This window comes from Mesoplodon mirus (genome assembly GCF_964341445.2).
Source record: "Mesoplodon mirus genome assembly, chromosome: 18".
Lineage (NCBI taxonomy): Eukaryota > Metazoa > Chordata > Mammalia > Artiodactyla > Ziphiidae > Mesoplodon > Mesoplodon mirus.
The window spans coordinates 55,815,982-55,840,014 of record NC_138994.1 but is presented as its reverse complement, the minus strand read 5'-3'; the positions used below and the strand labels follow the sequence as shown (position 1 = coordinate 55,840,014).

Below are 24,033 nucleotides of genomic sequence, written 5' to 3'. Positions count from 1 at the left end.
CAGGCTCAACTCCATGGCCTGGTCTTTGCTGGCACTGCTGGGTTCCCAGTCACGGGGCTCACCTCCACGGCCCATCCCATGAATCCCAACTGTCCCCAACTCCCCTGCTTATCTGAGCTCTGTACCCCCGCCCTCTAGGAGATCTGCTCCCTGGGTCCACTCTCAACAGCAGGTTTCTTCACCACTAAAAGCCCTACAGCTGCTCCTTGCAATCACGCTAACCTCTGGGCAAAGGCAGGTCCTTAATCAAGAGGCAATTAAAACAATGCCAAAGCCCACGCATCCACATCAGAAAGCAAACCTGGCACGATGGCAGGTCCTGGCTCCTCCATCACTGACGCTTTTGAATTCCAAGAGCCTGGGGACTTCCACACCAGTCACTTCATGGGTGACAAGAAGAGGGGCGACTGTTTCCATTTCACCAATAGGGAAACCAAGTGGGGCCTTCCAGCCTCGTGTTCACCCTGCTAGTTCATGCAGCTTCTACTCATGTGCCATCTACCCCACAGAGGGATGCTTCCTGCTTAACCCCACTGAACCCCACTCCAATCCCGCCATAGTAGCCCCCAGAACAGCACAGCAGTAACCCCACTGAGGAGGAAGTCCCGACTCCAAGACACCAGACCACTGGGCAGGATTCACGGGCCTCCCGTCTCCAGCCCCTCCGACAACCCAGGACAGCTGCCAGCAGGTCTGACGAGCTCCGGCCTTCACCCATGTGCCCCGCTGCTCCCGAAAGGTCTGCCCTGATCCTCCCAACATCCACTCCCCATCTCCTCTCCTGCCAACGATAACCTCCCATCTCCCACTCCCAATCCTTCGTTTCCATGGAAATGACCCCACTCCCAGCTCCACGGGTGGGCACTGATTGGTTTGATTCAATCAGCACAACCCACTGACCCAATCTAGGCCAACTGGAGGAAGGAAATCCCAGGCCTCACGTGGGAGCTACCATACGAAAAGTCCCTCTCCTCCCCTTCATGGTGAGGCCTGAGGGCATGAGGGCTGGAACAGCTGCAGCCACTTTGCTGCCACGATGGTAGAGTCTGGAATTGCCTGGGGCTTTTTTGAGTAGTGCTGACACTGCAGAAAGCAGAACTGAGAGATAAAGAGAAATTGGGTCCTTGGTGATTTCCTTTCACCTGCTGAAGCCTGGACTTCTTCAGTGCTGCAGACCAACAGATCCCATTAATTATCCAAAAGGATCCTCCCCAAACAGGCCTCTCCCAGGGGCGAGGGGCCCAGAGCGCTCACCAGGTTGACAAAATCCTGGTAGCAGATCTGCCCATCGGCATGGCTGTCGGCGAGAGCCAGGAGCACCTCCCTCTTGTGCGGGTCCAGCTTGGAGCTTTGGCTCTCCAGGAGGCTCCGGAACTTACATGTGCTGATGTAGCCCGTGTTCCCAGGGTCAAACTGAGGGAGAAGCACACACAGCAGCGGGGTCAGCAGGGCTCCGTCCCCCTCTCCACACCGCCCTAGGTGCCCCATCACGGTCACCACTCACGGCTCCTGTCTCCAGCCCTCTGCTGACGGAGGGTTAGGCGGCATCTGGGATGTTTCCAAGGCCCCCAGGGGAAACATCCAAATAGGGCGGACAACCACTTACAACCCTAGAAGGCCCTAGAGACCTCTGAGATGGCCCAGCGCAACCCTGTGGTGCGTGGAGAAGGGAAACGGAGGCTCAGAGAGGTTATTACTCTCTGCCCTTAACTCCTGACCCTGGACAAGGGGAAAGAGGGAATGAAAAGGCGATGACCGGAGGAAGATGAGGAAATCTGGGGCCTGGCGCAGAGGGACTGAACGGGGAAGGCACGAGGCCCCGGGCAGTGGGGAGCACAGCCTGGACAGCACTTCCGCATCTGCCTGCCAGCCCCTCTCCCACGCCTGCACCCACGTATACCCCACAACCTGCACACAGGGCTCCCCAAAGACACTGTGCTCTGAGTGTTTGGTTGTTTTTTTGGTTTTCTTTATTTGGGGGCCATGCCACACAGCTTGTGGGATCTTAGTTCCCCGACCAGGGATCGAACCCACGCTCCCTGCATTGGAAACATGGAGTCTTAACCACTGGACCGCCAGGGAGGTCCCTGGTTGGATTTCTGACGTTGCCCTTTTCCCTCTGCAGCTTTGCACACGTGGGCGCCTCTGCCTAAAACTCCCTCTCTCCCCTCAGCTCCCTGGGAGACTCCAACTCACCCTTCCGACTCCTCAGATGTCCCGCGTCCAGGGAGCCTTCCCTCAATACATGATCTGCTCCCCCTGCATGTCAGACAGCCCTCTGGCCTCCACCCTGCACTGGCCTCCATTTTCAACTCCTTGCAGGTTGGTGCACAACTTATCCCCGGGGCTTATAGCACAGAGCCGGGCAGAGTCGGCACTCGGTGAAGATTTGTTGGGTGAACAAGTGGATGTTTGGGTGAAAAGACAGGTACCCATTTTCCATGGAAAGGCTCACAGGTTCAGTTAGAAAAGGGGCTTATTCACCTCTCCCGGAGAAGCACATAAGCTTTCTGTCACCCTTCCATCGCCTCTCTTTCCCTGCTCAGCACACACTAACCAGCTGCCAGTTTGCCCAGGGAAGTCCTGTTCACAAACCGCGTCCCCACATGAATTCACTGCACACGGAGGTGCTGCTGTGGGTTGCTGAGATTTTAAAAGGCAGACAAACGTTGCGGACGTCTGCGTGTGCATGACAAGGGAGCCCGGAAGACCGAATCCACCTTTCCCTCTTTTCTGGATAAGGTCAGTGAAGACTATTTTCGGAAGGCTGATGCTGTGTGCAGCCTGTCTAAGACAATCCAGGAGAAACAGCCAAGAGTCACAAGTCATGACTCCTTCAATTCTCCCCGGAACTCAACGAGTGAGGACATCTCTAATGAGCCTATTTAAGAATCTGCCTGTGTACCCAACCCCCCACTCAAAATACCAGATTTCAGGGATGACACCTCTTTGGTTCCCACCAGCGAGTACGTCAGGAAACTCACCTACCCTCTGTTCCAGAAAGATCTTTACAAGCAAAAACGCCTAATATTTGCTGAGTGTTTTCATGGGGCCAAACATCATACCAAGCACCTCACATAAATATATGATTTCTTTGACCTCCAACCGCGACCTTATAAGCAGGTCCTATGATTGTCTCCATGTCACAGATGAGGAAGTAGAGACACAGGAAAACGACGAGCACAGAGAGGTTAAGTGACGTGTCTGCAAGTGGCAGAGCCAGGATTGAGACCCGGGCAGCCTGGCACTGCCTCTAACCACTGGCTGCCGCTGACCGTCAGCCTCCAGGGCCTGCTCTGCTGCTCAGAAGCCAAATGTCAAGGGTCAAAGAGGTGAGTGCAGGCCCGGGAGTGGAGGGGGCTCCAGGAGCCTCACGGGCCCACTCTACACAGATTTTTAAAGCAGGAAAGAGCTCAAACAGCAACAGTTCTCATCTCCTTATAGCTCAGACAGGAAACGACGCCTGGAGTGGCAAAGTGGCGACGGCAGCTAGGGAAGGTCTCCTTCTCTGCCTGGGACTCCTCCCGTCTCCACAGGCTGGCACTGGCTAAAGGGACTCACCAGCCTGGCCGCTGCCTGGGCCCACGTGGCCCTCATACTGGGTGGGCTGACGTGGGGGATGAGAAGCAGCCCTGAGCCCTGGGAAGATGCATCCCCTCCCTAACCCTCCACTGGCGCACAGGGCAGGGGGCAGTGGGCTGCACAGGGCAGGGAGCCTCTGCTGCCCAGGCCGGGGGAGGGAGCCAATCCCCGCCCCGGGGGCCCATCCGCAGCTGGGGGGGGGCGTGGGGTGGAGGCGCTGGGATCAGGCAAGGGTCCCTCTCCCTCATTCCAGCTCCAGACAAAGGACCACCTGCTCCCCTGCTCTCCCTCCCCCTCCAGGGCTCCCTGCTGTCGTCCTAGTGACAGGGGCTGCCCTGTGGCTCCTCCCCCTACCCCCCACCAGGGCCTGCCAGGCCTGCCCCTAGCACATTACAGGCTCCAGACCGCAGAGAAGGAGCTGGAAGCAGGCCGAGCCTCCCTTCTCTGCCAAAACTGTACCTTTCATGCCAGGGCCAGACAGCCCAGACAATGCGGGGGGGGGTCATAGCTACGCTAATAATGAGGCCTCAGGGATGAAGGAGGGGGACTGGGGGAGGGGGTGGGAGAGGGAGGGAGGGGCCAGCTGCCTGGGCTCCACAGATGTACACGGGACACCTTCCAACCACCACCCTGAACACCTGGGAAGATGAGGGCAAGAGCCCCAGCTGACAGGGGGCAGGGGGCATGGGGCACGGGGTGGGGGGGTAGTGCAGAGAGAGGGAGCGAGGGGGAGACAAAAAGAAACACAGAGAGGATTCGTGCAGAGGCGGAGAGAGGTGGGTACCACCGCCCTGATGGAGCTTCTAAAGGAGGCTGCGAGCAGCAAGGCAAAATCCCACTCTGGTCTCAGCCACTTACCAGTTTGTGTAATTTAGGGTAAACATCTCGAGCCATAACTGCCTCAGCCTCATTCATCAAGCAGGGGGGAGCGTGCCCTCGGGGTGCGGTGGGTTGAAGCAAACGCAGGGCTGTGCTCTCCAGGGCCCAGGGCCCCCCGGACTCAGTGTCCAGCTCCACTTGCCTCATTCGAAGCGGGGAGGGAGCAGCCCTGCCATGGAGGCTTGGCCGACCCTCCTGGACACCATTCCCGCCTTTGGGCCTTCTCAAGGGCAGCTTTGGGGACAGGATCATACAAGCACCGTGGTTTGGAGCTTTGGGGGAAACAAACCCTACAAATGCAATTTCCTTGTCAATAATGTACTGAAGGCCCCGAAGCTCCCCGTCCTGGGTGCTCCATGACCCGGATTCACCCACTTTGGGCGGAGGGGGGGCTCTTGGAATGAGGTCTAGGCCGGGTGGGTTGGAGACAACCTGACCAGGGTTGGTCTGGGGGTGGCGGGGCAGCGGGAGGAATGGGGCTGTGAACAGCCGCAGGCAGGGGCCCCTTGGAGAGCCGGGAGCATCCTTGCAGCTGCCTCCCCAGCACTGTGCAGGGGTGTGTGTGTGTGTGTGTGTGTGTGTGTGTGTGAAGGGGGAGGGCCAGGTGTGTGTGTGTGTGTGTGAAGGGGGAGGGCCGGGTGTGTGTGTGTGTGTGTGTGTGTGAAGGGGGAGGGCCGTGTGTGTGTGTGTGCGTGTGTGTGTGTGTGTGAAGGGGGAGCCACGTCCACATTCAGCCTGCGTGGAGGCTGCTGACACAGAAGAGGAGGAAAACACAAAGTGACGAGTGACCTTCCCACAGCTCCTGCCCTCCTGCCTTGGCCTTGAAAAGAGCTTCCAGACTCCAGGGGCGCTTAATCCCACCAGACCCAGCCCTCTGGCCCCTTAATCCTCTAGGTCGCCAGTTCTCCCCACCCCCGGCGCCCCACGCATGCTTTGCCATATACATATCCCATCTCCCACCCTGGGCCCCCTCCTGGCTCACTTATGACCTTGGATGCAAAAAGGACCCACCGGATTCTCTCTCTACTGTTGCCACCGAGGGCTCTTCCCCTCCTCTGGGGCAAGGAGTTGGGGGAGAGTTCTGGAAGGAACCCCGGCCCCGGCTGCTGTGCCATCTTGGGCAGATCATTAACCACACTGCCTCACTTTCCCCCTCCACCATGTAGTAGGAACTCTCCCTTCTTGGGGCGATGTAAGGTGGTCCGTCCCCAGCCCCGCATACCTAAGCATACCATACGCAAATGGGGGCTGGGGAAAGAGCCATCCACAACCCACACAGCCCATGGGGGCAGCTGATCTTCAATTCTGCATCCTTGCTCGGTCAAAGGGCTGACGGGAAATTTGGAATCAGGACGAGGCAGCTCACATTTGGGGGTGGGGAGGGGGGAGGTCTGTGCTGTAGGAAGGACCTGGTGACACTGGAAAGGACAGCAGGTCAGGGAATTATAAGTCATGATCCAGGAGAGCTGACAGGAACCTCAGTGGTTTTCAAACTGCTCTGCAGACTTCTAGGGGCTGGGGGACTTCCGAAGCCCAGCGAGGCGGGGCGGGGGTTGCCAAGCGGCCCCATTCTGAGTTGTTTTCTGTGTTGGCCTTCTGCATACTACCTGGCTGAACAGCAATGATGGTGGCTGTGTATGCAGAATACCCACCAGGTATCAGGCACTACCTCATCGAAACCTCAGGTCACCCCACCATGTCCTGGTTTGTCTGGGACAGTCCTGGCTTCTTATACCTATTGCCTGAGCATGACCCTTTTTTTTTTTTTTTTTTTTTTGGCTGTGCCTGCGCAGCTTGAGGGATCTTAGTTCCCTGACCAGGGATCAAACCCGTGCCCCCTGCAGTGGAAGCGCAGAGTCCTAACCACTGGACCGCCAGGGAAGTCCCTGGGCATGATTATTAACAGTGCCCCTTTCACCCTCAAAATCATCCCAATCTGGATAATAAATTATGTGGTCCCCCATTTAAACCTCACAACAACCCTACGAGGTAGGTGCTATTTTACACGGCAAGAGAAGACTTGCCCAAGTTTGAAGAGCTGGTAATTGGTGCAGGTGGACTCACATCCAGGTGGACGGGCCCAGAGCTTGCACTCCCCCATCATTAGGATGCTGTGGCTAAAAAGGGTTCGAGAGACCCCAGTTCAGTTCTCCCATTCGTTCATCTAACAAATACTTGCTAAGGATTGACTACGTGTCTGGCATCACACTCGCTTTATGGACGGGGAAACAGGCGCAGAGAGCAAAAGAAACTAGTTCAAGGTAACAGAGCAAGTTAGTGGTCAAGATGGAAATAGTTCAGGGTTCCTCCATAGTGGTTGGCTGGTCCAGCATTGCTCTTCCTTGTTTTTCTCTGTCCTGTTCTGTCATATGAAATATAACTGGCTCAGGGTTTCCCAGTGTGTGTTTTGTGGAACACCAGGCCCAAGACGGTGCATGAAATAAGGGTGTTGTGGTTCCAGAAGTTTGGGAAACCCTTTTGGAAGGGCATGATGTATAAAACCATATTAAAGGTTCTTCAAGATCTTACAGTGGAGAATCCTGTCTGATTTTGTTCAGCCCAGCATTTCCCAAACTTATTGGGTCTTTGATCATAATATTTTTTCACAGTAACACTCCATGAGACACAATCCGGGGAAAATGCATGAATCCATAGTAGAGTTACTTTTCCCTTTTGTGAAACCAGGCCCCTTTGTCAGTGGTTCTGAATCAGCCTTTCGCCTCCATCTCATGAGTGGCGCAGGCCCTCGAGGTAGCTGACACTTTGTCCGGAGTCCTCCAGCCAAGTTAGAAGCCTGCCGGATCCAGGCCCCAGCCAGAGGGGTGAGGAGGGTGCCAGGCCCCGGGAGTGGCCGAGCAGGAAGTGACTGGCCTAATGGGCTGAGCTGAGCTTCCAGGGAACCAAGCCCGCAGGGTCTGGGATCTGCCTGCTCAGCACCCAGGACAGCAGCGCCACCTCTCCCCTCCCTGCTGCAGGCCCAGGAGCCCGGCCAAGGCTTCAGAATCCACCCAGCAGCAGCAAAGCAGAAGAGAAAGAAGAAAGGAACACGTCTATTTTATAGCTCTTATGTTATGTGTGATCTGCACCGACTCATTTCCAGGACAATTACATGTCTGGTCTCTTCTTTCTCCCAGGGGACCTCTCCCTCTCCTTCATCTCGAGAGGTCCATGTCCTCAGTGAGGGGTGTGGGAGCCCAAAGGTAGCACCTGGGGAGCCATCCTTGTGCAGACCTCTCACGCCTGGAAGGTCGGGACCTGGAGTCTAAGGAAGCCTCCCATCTCAGGCCCCACTGTCCCCTCTCTGTCCACTGAGACAGAGTAAGCCCTGGGAAAGGACCACATGGTGTGCGTGCTGGGGCAGAGGAGGGTGCAGGCAACCGCCCCTCCCCGCTTAGGGGGTTACCATGGCTCATCTGCTGGCTCCCTGCATCATCACCGGCTTCTGAGCAGAGCGGAATTAATGAGGCTGCCCAGGGGTTTCCAGCTCAGCAGAGCTGTCCCCATCCAACAGCCAGAGCCCACCAGGGAACTCAGGCCCATTCAGGGATATTTACAGCCCCATAAATTAGGCCCAGGCCTGCAGCTGCTGAGGTCAGGAGGCGAGGTTAGGGGAGTAGCAGCTTTCTCTAGCGCGTCTGCCTTGCAAATGAAGATGTTAATTCACCCCACAGAGAAAACCACCTCACACCATCCCCTGACTTTCCCCCCAGACGTGAAATACTCATTGGCACAAATATTTGATTGCTCTTATTCTCACATCAACCCTAGAGTATAAGTGTGATTAGTCCCATTTAACAGATATGGAAACTAAGGCACACAGAGATGAACGACTTGTCCAGAGGCACTTCAGTGAGTAAAACAGGCTACCATCGGGCCTGCTTTCAGCTGAAGCTAGGAGAGGATTTATAAAGACCTCAAGCCTCCCTGGGAAGAAGAGAGACCAGTTCCTAAAAGCCAGGTTCTGACCCCTCCTGCTCTCCAGTCTCCCCACATGGAGGCACGAGGGGCTCTGGTGCTCCCCTGGGATTTGGCCAGGCATCTGACAGCTGGGGAAGCTTCAGCAATTCGAAGATTCCCAGTTAACATTATTTCTGTTCTTCCAGCTGCCACCCCAGGGGTCCGGGGGAGGGAGCTCATCCCTCTCAAGGGGCTTCTCCCAGAAGCTCCAAGTCAGGCTCCTGAACATCCCCCCCATAAGTCAAAGAGCTGAATGCCAGGATCTGAGGTTGGCAGGCTGATTAGGAAGCTAGAACACCCTTCCCTCAGCAGAGAAGCGGAGGACATCCTGGCCTGAATCCAGGCTGAGCCGCTGGACAATTGGCAAATTTCCAGAAAACTACCCAGCTCTCTCTCTCTCAATACCTGGGCCATGAGGAGAAGAGCTCTCAGACTTTCCCCGGAAGGCAGAACGCTGGGGTCCAGTGGGGGCCGCCTCTTTCCTCCAGGCCCTGCCCATCTCCACCCTGAGAGAGAGCCTCCTGGAAGACCCTGCTGCTCCCACTTCACACCACAGAAGGCCTTGGAGACACACAGACTCTGAGGGGGCAGCTGGGGGCTGTGACTCAGAGGCAGGCCCCTTGGGTCCCAGGAGCAGACGTAACACCTGTGCTGCCTCGCCCAGGTCCAACCCTCAAGGACACCTGGGGACTGAAGCCGAGTCACAGCCATAAAGGCAGGAGTCCCAGGGGAGCTGCAGGCCGGGAGAGGTGGGAGCGGGTTCGAGCAGGGAGGGGTCTTAATCTGCCCCATCCCACCCCCTTCAGCCTAAATTCATTTCCTCCTGCTGCTTCTCCTGAAAGCCACCAAGGGATCCCTCTGGTTCCCCAGAAAAGAGAGATCCAGGGAGAAGGAGGGGAGTGGGTTGTCCACAACTCGAGATACACATCAGCTCACTTCCATAACAGAGAACAGCGCCCTGGGCCCAGTCTCACAGCCGACTACCAGGAATTGCCAAATCTGAACACTAGGCAGAGCAGGCCCGCCCTGGGGTCTGGCCACGTGGTGCCCGATGCCTCGTTCTCGCCCTCACCCTCTGCCATGCAGGCAGCCAGTGAGCGGAGGGAAAATGCTTGGGCGTCCACGTTCCCCCAGGCAGCCTCTATCCAAACACTTCTCTCCTTTCTTTGGGAAGTTCAGGGGGAACGTGGTTTTCCAGCTCCTGCCCTGAAGAAGTCAGCTTGATATGGTGGAAGGAACCCCAGACTGGGGATCTGGACACTTTGATTCAAGACCTAGAACTATTATGTGCCAGAGGTTATTTTGAAAACGGTGTTAATTTCTTTAAATTCCAGTAACGCGGTAACCACCACCACATTTATCAGGGGCTCACCACACACCGAGCCACGTGCTATGCACACACCCTCTCATCAGGCCTCACCACAGCCCTGAGGGCAGGCAGCTTACTGATGAGAAAACCAAGGCTTGGAGAGGTTACCCGGCTTGCCCCTTGTCACACAGCGAGGAGAAGAACTGGGGCCCAAGGCAGACTCCGTGTCCTCGCCCCTGCCTGAGTCACTCAGGGCGCCAAGGAAGCAGACGGAAGCCTGCGAGGCCCGGGGGCAGGAACACCGGTCAGAGAGAGAAAGAAAGTAGAGCCGGACTCTAGTTCCAGCTCTGACATTACTGCACCAAGTGACCTCAGAAGGCCTCGGACCTCTGTTTCCTCATCTGCAAAATGAGCAGATCGGACAAGATGCTTCCACCGACCTTCTAATAATCCCCAGTCCTTGAGGTGGCGGCAGCCCCAGAAGGGCTGACACAGGTGAGGTGGCCGCACAGTCAGGGCCTGCCCCTGGAGCAGACATTAGAACCCAAGACAACATGTGCAGGGATGTAGCTGAACTTGTTCGCTCCAGCATGCGCGTGCCTGTTCCGTGTCAGGCAGGCAGGAAGGCAGCAAACAACCTCAGGTCCCGTGGCCCTGTTGCTCAACCGCTATCAAATGCATTTCTGGGAGTGGTCAGGGATAAAAGGGTTAATTCAGCACGACTGCTGGGGTCACTGGGGCAGGAGCAGGGTAGGGAAGCTGGCTTTGCGGTGGAGGGAAGTCCACAGACTCTAGGGGCCTGGACGCCACCTGATAAGGGGTTGGAGATGCAGAGCCTGAGTAAGGGAATCCCTCTCTACTGGTTCATCCTGTGTCCTGGGGGCTGACGCTGGGGCAGGTGCTTTCTGTGCGGCTCTTCACTAATCCATGCAGCAGTCTCAACTGAACCTCTTTCCAGCTCCCAGAACCCTCTTAAGCCAGGCTGCAGGGTTGTAAATGAGGCAGGCTTCAGGGTCAGACTAAGGGAAGACGCTCAGGCTGCAGGCAAGGGGGCTGGATAGGGGAGACACTTGGGGAATGCAAGGAGAAAAATCCTCCGGGCGCAGAAGTGGCTATCTCTCCAGGAGCCGGGATTGGGAAGGAGCTGGTTTAGAGGCAGCGGCCTTCCCTATAGGGGCCTGGATCTCAGAAGCAGCCCTATGCTTCTTCCAGCAAATTCTGGTTCCTGGTCAAAAGACAGTTGTCAAACGTCCACTGGGGATTAAGACTCTGCGCTTGCACTGCAGGAGGCAAAGGTTCGATCCCTGGTCGGGGAACTAAGGTCCCACATGCCACTCGGCATGGCCAAAAAAAAAGCCCACTGGGTATCAGACATCATTAAGAGAGTTTCCACTTCCATTTAACTCCCACAGTCATCCCTGGAGTTAAAGATGATCCCCCCCATTTTAGAGATGAAGAAATTGAGGCTTGGAGAGCTAATGTCACTGACCCCAATCACAAAGTCAGTAAGGCTTGAACCCAGGACTCTCTGACCCCACTTTCAGGGTTCTCCCCAGCAGCCCACACAAGCAGCTCCGTGTTGTGTTTGTAGCATGTTTATAATTTTGGAGGGATAGTCAAGATTTGTCTGCTTCCCTTCTGGGAGATAAGCAAAGTTAGGGTCCCTTCTTGGAGTCTGGAAAATGCATGCTCCTAGTGGGAAGGGAGAAAGGGAGACAGGATCAAGTTCCTTTCAATTCTCCCTTTTCCCTCTTGCTTGTTTGAGCTTGTAAAGCAATTGTGCTCTGTTGACTGCTCCAAACCCTTTTGCTCATTAAACATTTGGAGATCTTGAAGGCATTTGTAAGGGTGAACCTGGAAATGGTTTTCCAACCCTGGAAGGCTTTTATGGGTTAACGGGCTCCAGTCCCATATCTGCCATGGACCTGCTATTTGACCTTCGGTCCTTGAGGGCACCTCCCTGGAGTTCAGGAAGGGACTGGGAGTGAAACTATCAGAGCATAACCTGAAAAAGAGGATCTTGTAGGAAACCTGTGGGAGCGATAACTAAAGGGTACATTACCTGGGCACAATTGTAAATATCAGGGGAATAGATCAGAAATCAAAAATAAACCTCACCACATATAAAAATTTACCAAATGATACAATTTTTCAATATATAAAGGAAGGCTTTCTTGGGACTTCCCTGGCGGTCCAGTGGTTAAGACACTGTGCCCTCACTGCGGGGGGCATGCGTTCAATCCCTGGTCGGGGAATTAAGATCCTGCATGCCTCGTGGAGCAGCCAAAAAGAAAAAAAAAAATTTAATTAAGTAAATAAGTAAATAAATAAATGAAGCCTTTCTTAATAAGCGATGCTGGTGTAACTGGATAGGAATAGGATCTGGATGGAGTAAAGAGTTAGACGATTTTTTTTTTATTCAGAAAAAACAGTAGGAAACAGAAGCACATATTTATGCGATCTGAAGAGGGAAGGAAAGTGTCTCAGCTCCAAAGCAACATAAGGAATCATGAAGGAAAGGCCCAACAGATCCAACTGTAGAAAAATAAGACATTTTTACCATGATATTACACTATAATGACGGGTTAATATTTATGGTAACTTTAAAATCTAGTATTTAGGAAAACCACCCAAGGATATGAAAAGACAATTTCCTTAAGGAGCAGTTCAAACAGGGAACAAACACCTGGAACATCTGGGGGTCAACGTGATGATCTTCAGGGTTCCTGTCTGTTGCAATTTCTGGGACCTGTGAGGAAACACTGGGGAGGGGGTGAGGTTGGGTGGCGTGTTACACCCCTGCTTGAGCAGACCAGACAAACATCCAGGATGCCGGTGGGTGGGTGGCGGCCAGGTAAACTTCCAAGGGACTGGGGTCACCTGTTTTCTGCACCTGCAACTCCCCAAAAGGCATTCTGGCCATTGAGTTGAGGGGTAACCACAGAGGACCAAAAGGCCAAGGTCATGGCTCCAGCCCTTGGATCCAATTAGGGACATGCTGGGTCAAAGCTACTCTACATGCTGAAGAACCAGACAGCACAGAGGCACTGGTCTAATTCCATTCCTAACACCTGGAAAAAGGTCCCAGCTGATCCTGGTTTGAAACCAGGTGGCCGCTGGCATCCCCTTGACCCAGGATGGGAGGGAGGACTGCCTGGGGCCAGCCTCCCAATCCAGTGACCTCAGGAAGGTGAATTCCAGGGCCACATTAGTTTACAGGGATTCTGACGGATGTCATGTGAATCCTACCCCGTTCAGCAGAGTTTGACCCATCAGGGCTATTTCTGTAAGAAATTGTGGGAAGGCTGCCTGCAACCACCAGCCAAATATTCTTTCCTGAGTGCACCAAGTTCACCATCACCAAAGCCTTCCTTTAAGTAGGCCCAGAGGAAGCGTCAGAGAGGATAAGACCCTTCAGCTTTCCAAATAACCCGGCATCCTTCTGAAGTTGTACATCCATTTATGAAGCTTCACACCGGCTTTGCATTCAGCCCTATCAGGGGAACGGTCCAGGGGGGCTGCACAAAGGAGGGGGAACAGACGCAGAGGGACTGGATATCTGCCAGAGGTCAGGCCCCCGCTCAGGAGCAGTTCTTCTCAAACACGAAGCACCCACAGGAAGGAAAACAACAGAAACAGGCTGCTAAAGCCACGTGAGGGCTGGGGAGTGGACCTAAGGCAGAACTTATCATGAGAGAAAAAACTGTCCAGAGTAAGTTTTGGGAGTTTCTTTCTGAGAATTAATTTTGTCTGTCCAGAATGGTTTCTGAGTGGGCCTTCCCAGAAGCAGGTGGATGCTCTTTGTGACACCCAGGATCTCCCTACAGTGGGAGAAATGGGATTTCATAGACCACGTGCTGATATTAGGTGTTATACATTCTCTCTGCTCCCTCAAGCTCCAGATTCTTTCCCCTCAAAGTTTTCCTCCATTCGCCCAAATAGTTCGTCTTACAATGTAAACACACGCAGGGATTGGCAAAGGAAATTAATCAAAATGAGAAAGACACAGACAGAGGGGAAAAAAAGAATGATACACTTTGTTCTAGGTTTCGATTCTAAATCTGGCAGGAGGTGTGAAGGGCTGGCAGCTTGCTGGTCGTGGCATCTGTGGCAGCAGGCAGCTCCCTCCTGCCTCAGGGCGTCAGGCCAGAAGCTGCTGTACTCTTAAGAGCCGGAGGGAGAGATGGTGTATGCCAGAGGGACAGGAGCAGCAGGATGCTCCCCAAGCCACAGCCAGGCCTTGTGTTAAGGTGGATGACAGCCCCCAATCCCCACCCCAGGCCCACCATGCCTTTCAAGCGGAATTCCGTGTTGTCAGTCCCACTTGGCCATCTGCACTGAGCTGACTCCTCAAACTGAACTGGTCTGAAACCAAAGTTGTCAATTTTACAAACCCCCCTGCCCCCAGCCTGACTTTTCCTTCTCCTCCTAGGGGCAGGACCTCCAAGTTATCCATGGGGTTCACCTCAGCTATTTGGGTCTAATAAGATCTTCCAATTCTCCCATCACCATGTCCCTCCTCCTTTCCACTCCCACTGTCATCTTCCAAGTCAAGGTGCTTGTCTCCATTCATGGCAGCAGGCTCCCGGCCAGCTCCTCTCATCCCTGCAACCCATCTCACCTCTATCCCACTCTCACACAGGATCTTCCCAAAGCGCTGCCTGGATCTGGTAACAAACTTGTCAAAAAAGCTTTCAAAGGCTTCCCCTGCCTCCAACAGGTCTGGTCCGTGCTACTTTTTCAGGTTTATCTACCTCTCCAACCCAACACGTTCCCTCTGGCCCAACCAGACTGGTCTCTTAAAGTCACACACACTTCACGGTATAGTCATTTTCACCCCAGGACCACAATGCTCACTATTCCCCACACCGGGACAGCTCTTGCCACCTCTCCTTCTGCATCGTGAAACGGGGAGGGAGAAGGAAACACATAACAACAGCACGCAACAGGAGTACTAAGCAAAGAAGAGAACCATTTCCCTGCTGAAGGTCAAATGTCCGTCTCCCGGTTCCAAAGCCAATGCGTGGCACTTCCAACTCCATCCACCACGCCTAGGCTCTAAGCATTGCGAACAATCACATACAAGTTTCCAGCTATGACTCCCCCATCCCTGCAGCAAAATTAGAGTCAGCTTTCAAAAGTGCTCATATCGAGTCGCCCTTCAAGGATGGCAGAGATTTGACTCCAGTGGCTCTCTGACGGTGGAGGGCGAAGAAGAAAGGGGACGTTAACTTAAGCCCTTCCCCCTCCTCTCCATCCCCAAAGGTGATCCCCTGGCATACAGAGAACGTCCCAGGCTTTCAATACATATTGTCCAGTGTCTCCCTGGTATAAAGCCGGTCCCGGTGAAGTGGCGTTGGGAGGAGGAGGGAGGGAGGGATCTCTCAGGGGAGCCCGCCCCCCTAAACCTGGAGAGCAGGACCGTTCATTTCCAGAGCTGCGTTAAGCCACGCCCCCACGTCACCATCTCAGGAGTGCAGAGCTGGGGAAGCCCACGCAAGCAGGGAGACTGCGGGGAGGGCTGGAAGGAAGCGGGGTGGGGGGAGAGGATTTAACTGCTCACATACCTGATCAAACAGGACTTTCCAGTGCTGGTAGAGAGGGAGGCCATGCAGGAGAGGAGGAAGAAGAGAGAAAGAAAGAAACACAGTTATCACCAAGGCCTCTGTAGCCTCCCAGCTGCTGCCCAGACTCAGGGACCCGCGCGGACAAGAGATCAGGAAAACCTGGGAGAAGCTTCCCAAACGAGTCTACACATAGCAAAGGTGGGAGAACTCAGGTTGGGGAGAGACAGCGTCCCTCATTCTGGGACAGGCAGGAGGAGGGATCAGCAGAACAAGGGTGATCCTCAACAATTGCTAAATCAAGTCGTCCAATTCCGTCCGAGGGCCTCTAATAACTTCTGCTGGCTAAAGCTTAGCTCCGTGGGAATGCACGCCCAGGTGCAATTCCTGCAATTCCATCAGACCTGCTGCAACGGTCTCCACCTGCTGGGGGCCAATGACCCCTGTCAGGAAAATCCACCCCTGCATAAGCATTAACATTTTGCCTGTAGTTTGGGAGGAGGGGGTTTCCGCCTGCACTGAAACCCACCCCCGGCCTCTTTCCAGACTGAGTCTAAGTGATGAGCACATGAGAGTCTGCCAGAGTGTTGGGGCCAGAAGCAAGTGAGGGGTTTAAGCACAAGAGTTACAGGGGATACAACCCAATTTAGACTTTCCGGCTGAGGTCTGGTAGGTTGAGGGCCTGGCTTCACTTCCCTGTCCCCACCCTGAGAGGGAACGGGCAGGACGTCTGCCCAATTTTTCACGTCTGTTAGCAGGTTAGCCTCGGGAGGGAGAAGCTTAAGAAACTCCAGTTCCCAGGACTCCCCAGTGCCGGCTCTGCCCACAGCTCCCAGGACCGGAGGGAGGGAGACACAGGCAGCAGATGGCAGGGAAGCCCTCTAGGGCAGCCCCTCCCTATCCTCGCCCAGGGGACCGTCGCTGGCACCGACGTGGTCTGGGGCTCCTAAGCCCCCCTCTGGGAGCAAAAGCGCTCCCAGCACTCCTTCTCTCCCTCCTCCGGCCGGGCTCAGGGACAGGGGCCAGCTTGAATTTCAATCATTGTCGCGACAGGGCAGGTGCCGGGCGAGAGCTAATCCGGGAGCGGTGAAGGGGGTCGCCAGACCGGTCTGCGCCGCCGGGTTCCGGGGACTCTGCGGCGCCCGCTCCTTCCCCGGACTCGGAGAGCCCGCAGGTCGCGAGTGGGAGGGAGGGGAGCCAAGCCACTGCTGTGACGCGGCCGCCTCTGCGGGAAAACGCCGTGTCCCAGGCACTGCACCAGCCGCGAGGAGGGGTCTCCGGCGGCCGACGGGTCCCCAGCACGGCGGTGGGCGCTGCGTTCCGAAGGGAAGCCCGGGGAGCCCAAGCGGGGGGTGGCGCGCGCGTTTCGGGGAGCCCGGTCCCTCCGCCCTCTCTCGCCCGTGGGGACCCGGCCAATCCGGGGCTCTCCCGCGTCACCCTGAAACCTCCCAGTTGCCCCGCGGGGGGCGAGCCGGGGGCAGCTCTCCCCCTGGAGCCCCCCAGAAAGTTTGCCCGGGCGGGGGAGAGGGCACTCACGTCCTCCGGCGCCGCCGGCGGCCGCTCCTCGGCCTCGGGTTCCAGCTCCTCGATGCGCTCCGCCTCGGCGCAGGCGGCCACTGCGGGGCCCGGGCTGGGGTGCTCGCCCATGCCGAGGCGGCGTCCGGCGCCGGGCGCGGCTGCGGGGCTCGTCCCGGGGCGCCAGGCTAACTTTGCGCCGCGGCGACCGCGCCGCTCGGAGCTCTCAGTGCGCGCCGCGCCGCCTCCGCGCCCGCCCCCATGGTCCCAGCCCCCGCGCCGCCGTCTTGCGACCACGGGACGCCCGGCCCTCCGCCGCAAACTTCTCGGCTCCCGCGGCCCCGCCGGCCTCCGCCTCCGCCCCGGCCCCAACGCCCGGCTCCGAGGCGAGGGCGCCCTTGGGCCGGCCCCGGCCTCCCGGCTCCCCGCGCTGCCTTCCCGCTCCCCGCTCCGCACCCGAGTCTCCTCCTCCCCGCGGACTCTTCGGGGGCGGTGCGCAGGCGGGGGCGGGGCTGCTCCTGGGACCGCCGCCCCTTACCCCCCCACCCCCGGGCGCCACCACCCGGGCCAAATCGGTCAGAGCGCCGCGGCCCAGAGAGGAGGAGGGCTGCGGCGGGCTTGGCGGGGAAGTGGCTGCACGGTCCCGGGCGGGGATGGCCCCATCCCCACCTGCCTCCACCCCGGGTTCAGGTCTGTCTCTCAGGACTGGGTCGGGGGTGGGGGTGCAGCGTCTACTTGCCGGGACCCACCGGGTTAAAGATGACTTGGAGGCAGCAGACGCGTGACGGTGGCAGGGGCGAGGTTTTCACTAAGTTGGCAATGTCGGAGTTAACCGGGAGTGAATTGGGGGCCGGAGGCTGGGAAGACAGGATGCCCTGACCACCCTTCCATCTCTCTTCACTTCGGTCTCAGATCCTGGGAGGTCCAGGCAGGCTCAGTAGTTTAGGGATGAGAGAAGTCAGGGGAGTCCCGGACCCCAGACCCTAAATCTTTCCCTCCCCACACCCCAGAGCTATGTGACAGTGCCCTGGCTTCACTGGACCAGGTTACAAAGGTAAGACCAGGGAAGTGCCCCAACTGGGAGAGGGGAGGTAAAGCAACTACAGCAAGTAGGAATCAAGTTAGACCAGAGGAACGGGGGTTCTAAAGAAAACAATTGGTGCCGTTTCCTTGCAGGAAAGACCTCCCAGGAGAGACTGTCTCCCTTAAGCAGAGGCCGTGCCTGGAAATGGTGCCAGTGGCCGGCTGGGACAGGGGCCCGGCTCTCCCAGGGGGCTCAGGGATTCACTTCTGGTGATGTCCCACAGTCAGTCCCCAGCCCACACCTCCTTCCACCCCTCTTACCACCACCCACTCCCCCACCAGCCTTTGCTCCTGTCCCTCTCAGAAACTGACGCTCTTCTCCAGTCGTGAAAGTTGCAATTAATGCTCTCATCTTCCCAAAGCAAACACATAACCCCAGGATCCAACCTGTGACCATCTCACCTGACAATGCCTGCTCCCCCTAAACACAGAGAAGGAAATTAACTCCGTTCTAATTAGGTGAGTTTGCTACAGACACCAATTTTCATCTCGGTTTCAGAAAGTGTGATCATTCCAACTATTTTTGTTTCTCACCACCCTCCCCCCAGCCCTACTCTACTAAGTCAAGATCCTGCCAAGATTTCCTTGTAAATAAAACTGCATAGGGTGTGATTTTGAAAACAGCCTTCAGGGGACAGAAGAGAGGCCGACACACTTCATCGTGGAAAGCCCAGAAGGACAAGGGGTGGCTGGGGGCCCTGAGGTCAGTGTCACTGCCGGATGACACAACCCGGGTGCTGGATGTGTTACACTTAGATCTTTGGGGCTGGAGAAGTGGGCCAGGAAGTGGGCGGTTCCAGGGGAGGGGGGAGGAGAAGAGCTCAGAGAGGGCTTGGTCTCTGTGAGATGCCCAGCAGCCCTGGGCAGTGTTCTGACCTCAGCTGCCCTTTGGATTCTGCCTTTTCTCCAGCCAAGGAACAGCTCTTATCAACCTATCCAACTCTTTCATCTTCTCCAGTGGAAAGGACCTCAGCAGGCTCAGTTCAGTTCCCTGAACACTTTTCTTTTTTTTTTTTTTTTTTTTGGCTGTACACTGTTGTGGCCTCTTCCGCTGCGGAGCGCAGGCTCCGGACGCGCAGGCTCAGCGGCCATGGCTCACGGGCCCAGCCGCTCCGCGGCATGTGGGATCTTCCCGGACTGGGGCACGAACCTGTGTCCCCTGTATCGGCAGGCGGACTCTCAACCATTGCACCACCAGGGAAGCCCCTCCCTGAGCACTTCTTGAGCTCCTACTAAGTGCCAGTGACAGAACTTTGGGAAGGGAGAGGTGGATAGCATCCAGACAGTGACCTTCAGAAACTGTTTAATTGGGGGTGACAGCCAGGGAAGTCCAGGGGGTACAGAAACCCAAAGGAGGGGGGGTTCCTGTGGGTCCAAGAGGGCTTCCCAAAGGATATGCCCCAGAACCAGGCAAAGTGGGACATTCCAGGCAGAGGGAACAGCATGGGCAGAGGCTGGGCTTGGGAAGCAGTATGGTTTGGGAGGGGAACTACAAGCAATTTGGCAAGGCTGGAAATGAGAGCAAGGTGCTCAATGTAAAGAACCCAGCCTGGAGTGGAGGGTCTGAAGGGCTGTGAGTTTCCTGAGAAAGGGGCTTGGACTTTACCCTGAGGGCAATGGGGATCCATCGAAGGATTGTGAGCAGGAAGGTAATATTTAAAAAGATCCCTCCAGGGACTTCCCTGGAGGTCCAGTGGTTAGGACTCTAAGCTTTCACTGCTGAGAGACTGGGTTAGAACCCTGGTCAGGGAACTGAAAAAAAAAAAAAAAAAAAAAAGATCCCCTACAGAAGGCTGGCCTGAGCATAGGGAGATGAGAATGGGAGGTGCCATCCAAGAGTCTTGAGGGCAGCAGCGAGACTCTGGGAAGTATCCAGAAGGGTATCTTGTTCTTCCTTCTGTCCTAGAACATTTCACCCCACCTTGGCAGACTGTTCCCAAAAGTCTCCTAGGGAAGAATTCCTGACCTCTAGCCAGAATCCTCCCTTCGGGAGATGGGTTCCCTCTCCCTGGCCCCTGCTGGAAGGAGCATGGCCATCTGGACTTGGAGACGAGCTGTGACATCCAGCATCCCCTGTGGACCTCAGGCCACACTCACCTTTCGCCCTCAGTGTTGCCTCAGCCTCACCAGCCAGCTCATTGGACCCCTCAGCCCCAGGGGAATGTGCAACTGGGAATAACCCACTCTCCGGCAGGTAGTGGGATGTGGAGCCTGGGTCCTGAGGCCCAGAACCTCTGAGGGGTGGGAGTGGCCAGGCTCTCTGATAGCTTTTGTCCCACTCTGAGACAACCTGAGGATCAGCACATTCTGAGCCCTGCTGGGGACAGAGGAGAGAAGGGGCACGGTGACCACTCACTTTCACTGAACGGTGCACGGCCAGGCGCTCAGAGATGTTCACAGGCTCTGCCCTAGGGAACCCCGGGTCTACCTGGAGATGACAGCAAGCAAGGGCTGATTGGCATTTACACCCTGCTCTTCATTTTGTAAGAGCTCTACACTCATGACCTCTCTTGAAGTTCCTATCCAGACACTAAGTCAATGCAGAACAGGATAAGAGCTTGGGAGCGAGCGGTTCAAACCCTGAAGGATCAAACTAAGCTCAGAGGGGCAGGAGCGTGCTATTGAGATGAACCTTGAAAGGGGGGCAGCTTTGTGTGGAAGGGTTTCTCTGTGGAAGGAGCCACTGCAGTAAAGGCACAGAGACAGGAAAGCCACGGACTGTCCTGGGAACAAGTCAGTGGGTGAGCACAAAGTGGGGATGGCCAGGTGGGTGAGAAACTGTCACAAAAGTCTTTGAGTACCAGTCTGAGGAGGCTGGACCTTGCTTAATGGGCGATGGAGAAGCAGTGGTGGCTTCTAACTGGAGCAGCATTTTAGGAAGATTAAGTTGGCAGTAGCCCAAGAGAGCAATTCAACTAACACATTGCGAGTGTCCATTCTTTGCCAGACCCTGGCCGAGGTGCTGAGAATACAAAGGGAATAAGACCCAGGCCCTGGCCTCCTGGGAGAAAATTAGATAATCCTCTAGTAACAGCCCAGTGGGATAAGTGAGGAAGAGCTGTCTGGGGGCTGAGTGTCTAAGATGCACCCACCAAGACAGGGAAGGGGATTTCTTTAAAGACCTGATGTTCTGACCTGGGGTGGGGGAGGGGCTGGAACAATGGGGCTGCCATGGGGAACCAGGAAAGCCAGGAGGAACCACTGGGAGAGGGAAGGCGGGCGGTGAGGGGAGTCGGGAGTTTGTTTGTGGACACCGTGAGCTAATGAGAAGCCAGGGAAGAAACATTAAGGGCTGTAATTACTGCTCAAAGCAAATGGCAGCGCCGAGAAGGCGGGTAAACGGGGGTGACTTTCCAGAACCTCTCGGCTTCAACAACAGTTTCCCACCCAACAGCCCACACCCTTCAAGGTCCTTTCTCTCCCCAAAGCAAACCTAAACTGACCCTCACAGTCCTCCCTGCCCGCGTGGAGCTCCATCTTCTGAGAAACCTGCAAACAGCCCTGAGCTGCCCGAGATGAAGACATGAGTTATTTTTGACTGAGATCCAAGCCCCGGCCCTGAATTCTTTTGTCTTCCAGGAATCCCCCAGTCATGTTTGAAGTCTTCAAGTCCGAACAGCGGGCGCAGCTCGGGGAGGAGACCGCCACTTGGAATCCAACCACCCTCCATCCCCAGCTCCAGCATTCTTCCGTTATTGCCCGCTGTCGAGGAGATCAAACGGAACATGACTGCTAAACGGACTTTTTTTTTTCCCTCTCCTTTCGTCTCTTCCTCTCTCACGCCAGGGCCAATTTTCCAAGGAACTTAAATCATTACTGAAAGACGCCTAGGTCCACAGACACCAAGCCCTTTCAGAGACAGGCGTGGGCACCCAAAAGTGAAGCTCAGAAAAGCAGAGGAAACATTCCTGGTTCCAAGATTCAGCCAGCCCCACATTCAGGGAGACTCTCAGCTACTTTGCTGGGTCTCCCCTTCCTTCTCTGCCATCTGCTTGGGGCTAGGCTGTCCCCAGGGTCCCATTTCTGGATTCTCTTTGGGCCTCCAACAGTCTGTGTGATCTTTGGTTATGCCACAGGCAGGCCCTGTGTCCTTAGCAAACAGCACGTTCATGTGCAATCGTGTGCCTCTCTGATGAATGCTCTCTCCTCCAGAAGCCTTTCCTCAACCCTCCAAGCCCAAATGGACCACTGCTTCCTCTGGATCACTTTTTTCTTTTGACCTTGCATTAAATTATCTAAGTTTTGTCTTCCTTGTATGAAAATATATATTCCTTGAAGGAGAGATTATGGCTTATTCAATTTCGCACCCATCACAATACACAACATTGCACACTGTAGGAGCTGAACAAATGTCTGTTTAATGAAAAACAGAGCATGTCTCTTGATCTGACATGGAGTCTAATTACATAGTTATTACTCTCAGCCTTCAACAAGAAACAAGTTTTATGTTATAGAGAAAAGTTTTTCTGCATAATGAAAATACAATTGTATCCCTGCTGCCTTTATATCAAAGCACTTACACATTTGTCATTTCATTCCATCCTCAAAAAGCTGGCCTTTTTGAGGTAGCAGAACAGGTACAAATGGGGACAGTAAGATCCCCAGGCCCAGAGGAGGTTCGATTCTCCATTTCTCACCAAATTTCTTATTTTAAGAGTGAAAGGCCAAAGCCCTGACCACTGACCGCAGTGACCTTCTACCAAGGCAAGCGGGTGGGGTTAAGTCAGGGCACCCGGGGGGGCTTGTCCAGCTGCAGGCTAGTAGGAGTCAGAACAGTGGGGGGTGTCTCTGGCTGTGGAGCAAAGCCATTGGATTGTTTTTCTGCTTTGTTTCTGTTAAGCTACATGTGCAGTGCCCCCAGGAGGGGGACGGCTTTGCTGTCACTCCCCACTGCACAGAGCCAGACATGAGTCTGTGCAGAGTGAAAGGGACAGAGAGAGTCTGGAGGCAATTTGTCACAAAGCCCGTGGTGAACCTCCTGCTTGAGGGGCTACTTCACGAGGACAAGGACTTGATTCTGTCTGCTTACAGCAGAATCTCTGACTCCTAGAACGACTCCTGGCACCTAGAAGACTCACAGCAAGTATGTGCTCAGTGAACGGACCTGTCCTAGTCATACTTCTCCAGGCCTGGGGAAGGCCTCCCAGATGTCAGAATTCCTGGGAACTCTGCCCAGTGTTTGGCCTCAGAGGACTTCCTTGGCCTCCTTCGGGGAACAGTGTCCATTAATCCAGCAAGTCCTCTGGTGAGGCGCTATGGGGAAGAATGCCTTGGGGTCCATAGGCGGGCTTGCTTTCTTTTTAAAAAAAATTTATTTATTTTATTTATTTATTTTTGGCTGCATTGGGTCTTCATTGCTGTGTGCGGGCTTTCTCTAGTTGCAGTGGGCGGGGGCTACTCTTCGTTGCGGTGCTTGGACATCTCATTGCGGTGGCTTCTCTTGGTGTGGAACACGGGCTCTAGAGCGCAGGCAGGCTCAGTAGTTGTGGCACGTGGGCTCTAGAGCGCAGGCTCAGTAGTTGCGGCGGATGGGCTTAGTTGCTCCGCGGCAATGTGGGATCTTCCCGGAACAGGGATCGAACCCGTGTCCCCTGCACTGGCAGGCTGATTCTTAACCACTGCACCACCAGGGAAGCCCCAGAGGCAGGCTTTCTGATGACGAGTTCGCAGCAGCAGCAGCAGCAAACACCCTGGAGCTCCAGATCCAGGCTGACATGGGGCAACCGGCCCAAGGGAGACAGAAGAGAACTGCGGCAGTGGTGGCAGCAGCAGCAGCAGGAACACCAGGCAGAGGAGTGAGACAGCGGGCGCTCAAATCTGTTTCCTCCATCTCTCAGCCACGCAGCCCAAGTGAGGCTGTGTGAGAACTTCTCAGTACACATTGTAAATACCATCTGTCACCCTGCCTGCCCAGACGCGGCTTTCCTCCCTGGAAGGGAAGCAGTCTTTATTATTTATGCAGAACGCACCCTGCTTAAGTGCTGTGCCACCAGGAGAGGGAGAGAAAAGCCCAGAGGAGTCCAAGACTCCAGGGACCCGCCCCTCGGACAGCAGCTGGTCATGGGGGCTTGGTCATCCTCTTTCCGGGGTGGGGGTGGGAGGTGAGCCCTCAGATCTCTCGGGAATCAGGAAGCCTGCATTCTC

General features: G+C 55.5%; 1 protein-coding gene and 1 long non-coding RNA gene across 4 annotated transcripts in view; one reads left to right on the top strand and one right to left on the bottom strand.

The window, feature by feature from the left end:
* The window catches only part of RHBDL3 (rhomboid like 3), a 42,234-nt gene extending 25,261 nt beyond the window's left edge, over positions 1–16,973 (bottom strand). The window contains exons 1-3 of one of the 3 annotated variants that reach the window (XM_082603141.1): positions 16,828–16,973; positions 15,295–15,318; positions 1,255–1,413 (exon numbers count right to left, since the gene is read on the bottom strand). In XM_082603141.1, coding sequence (XP_082459267.1) covers positions 1,255–1,413; positions 15,295–15,318; positions 16,828–16,938 — 294 coding nt within the window. In that variant the 5' untranslated portion in view covers positions 16,939–16,973. The remainder of the gene's footprint in view (positions 1–1,254; positions 1,414–15,294; positions 15,319–16,827) is intronic. The other 2 variants (XM_082603142.1, XM_082603143.1) reach the window with 2 other exon arrangements.
* A 431-nt stretch (positions 16,974–17,404) lies between these two features.
* LOC309793811 lies at positions 17,405–22,300 on the top strand. Its single transcript, XR_014291948.1, has 3 exons — positions 17,405–17,496; positions 18,252–18,348; positions 21,469–22,300. It is a non-coding gene; the product is annotated as an uncharacterized lncRNA (long non-coding RNA).
* The last annotated feature ends 1,733 nt before the right edge of the window (positions 22,301–24,033 follow it).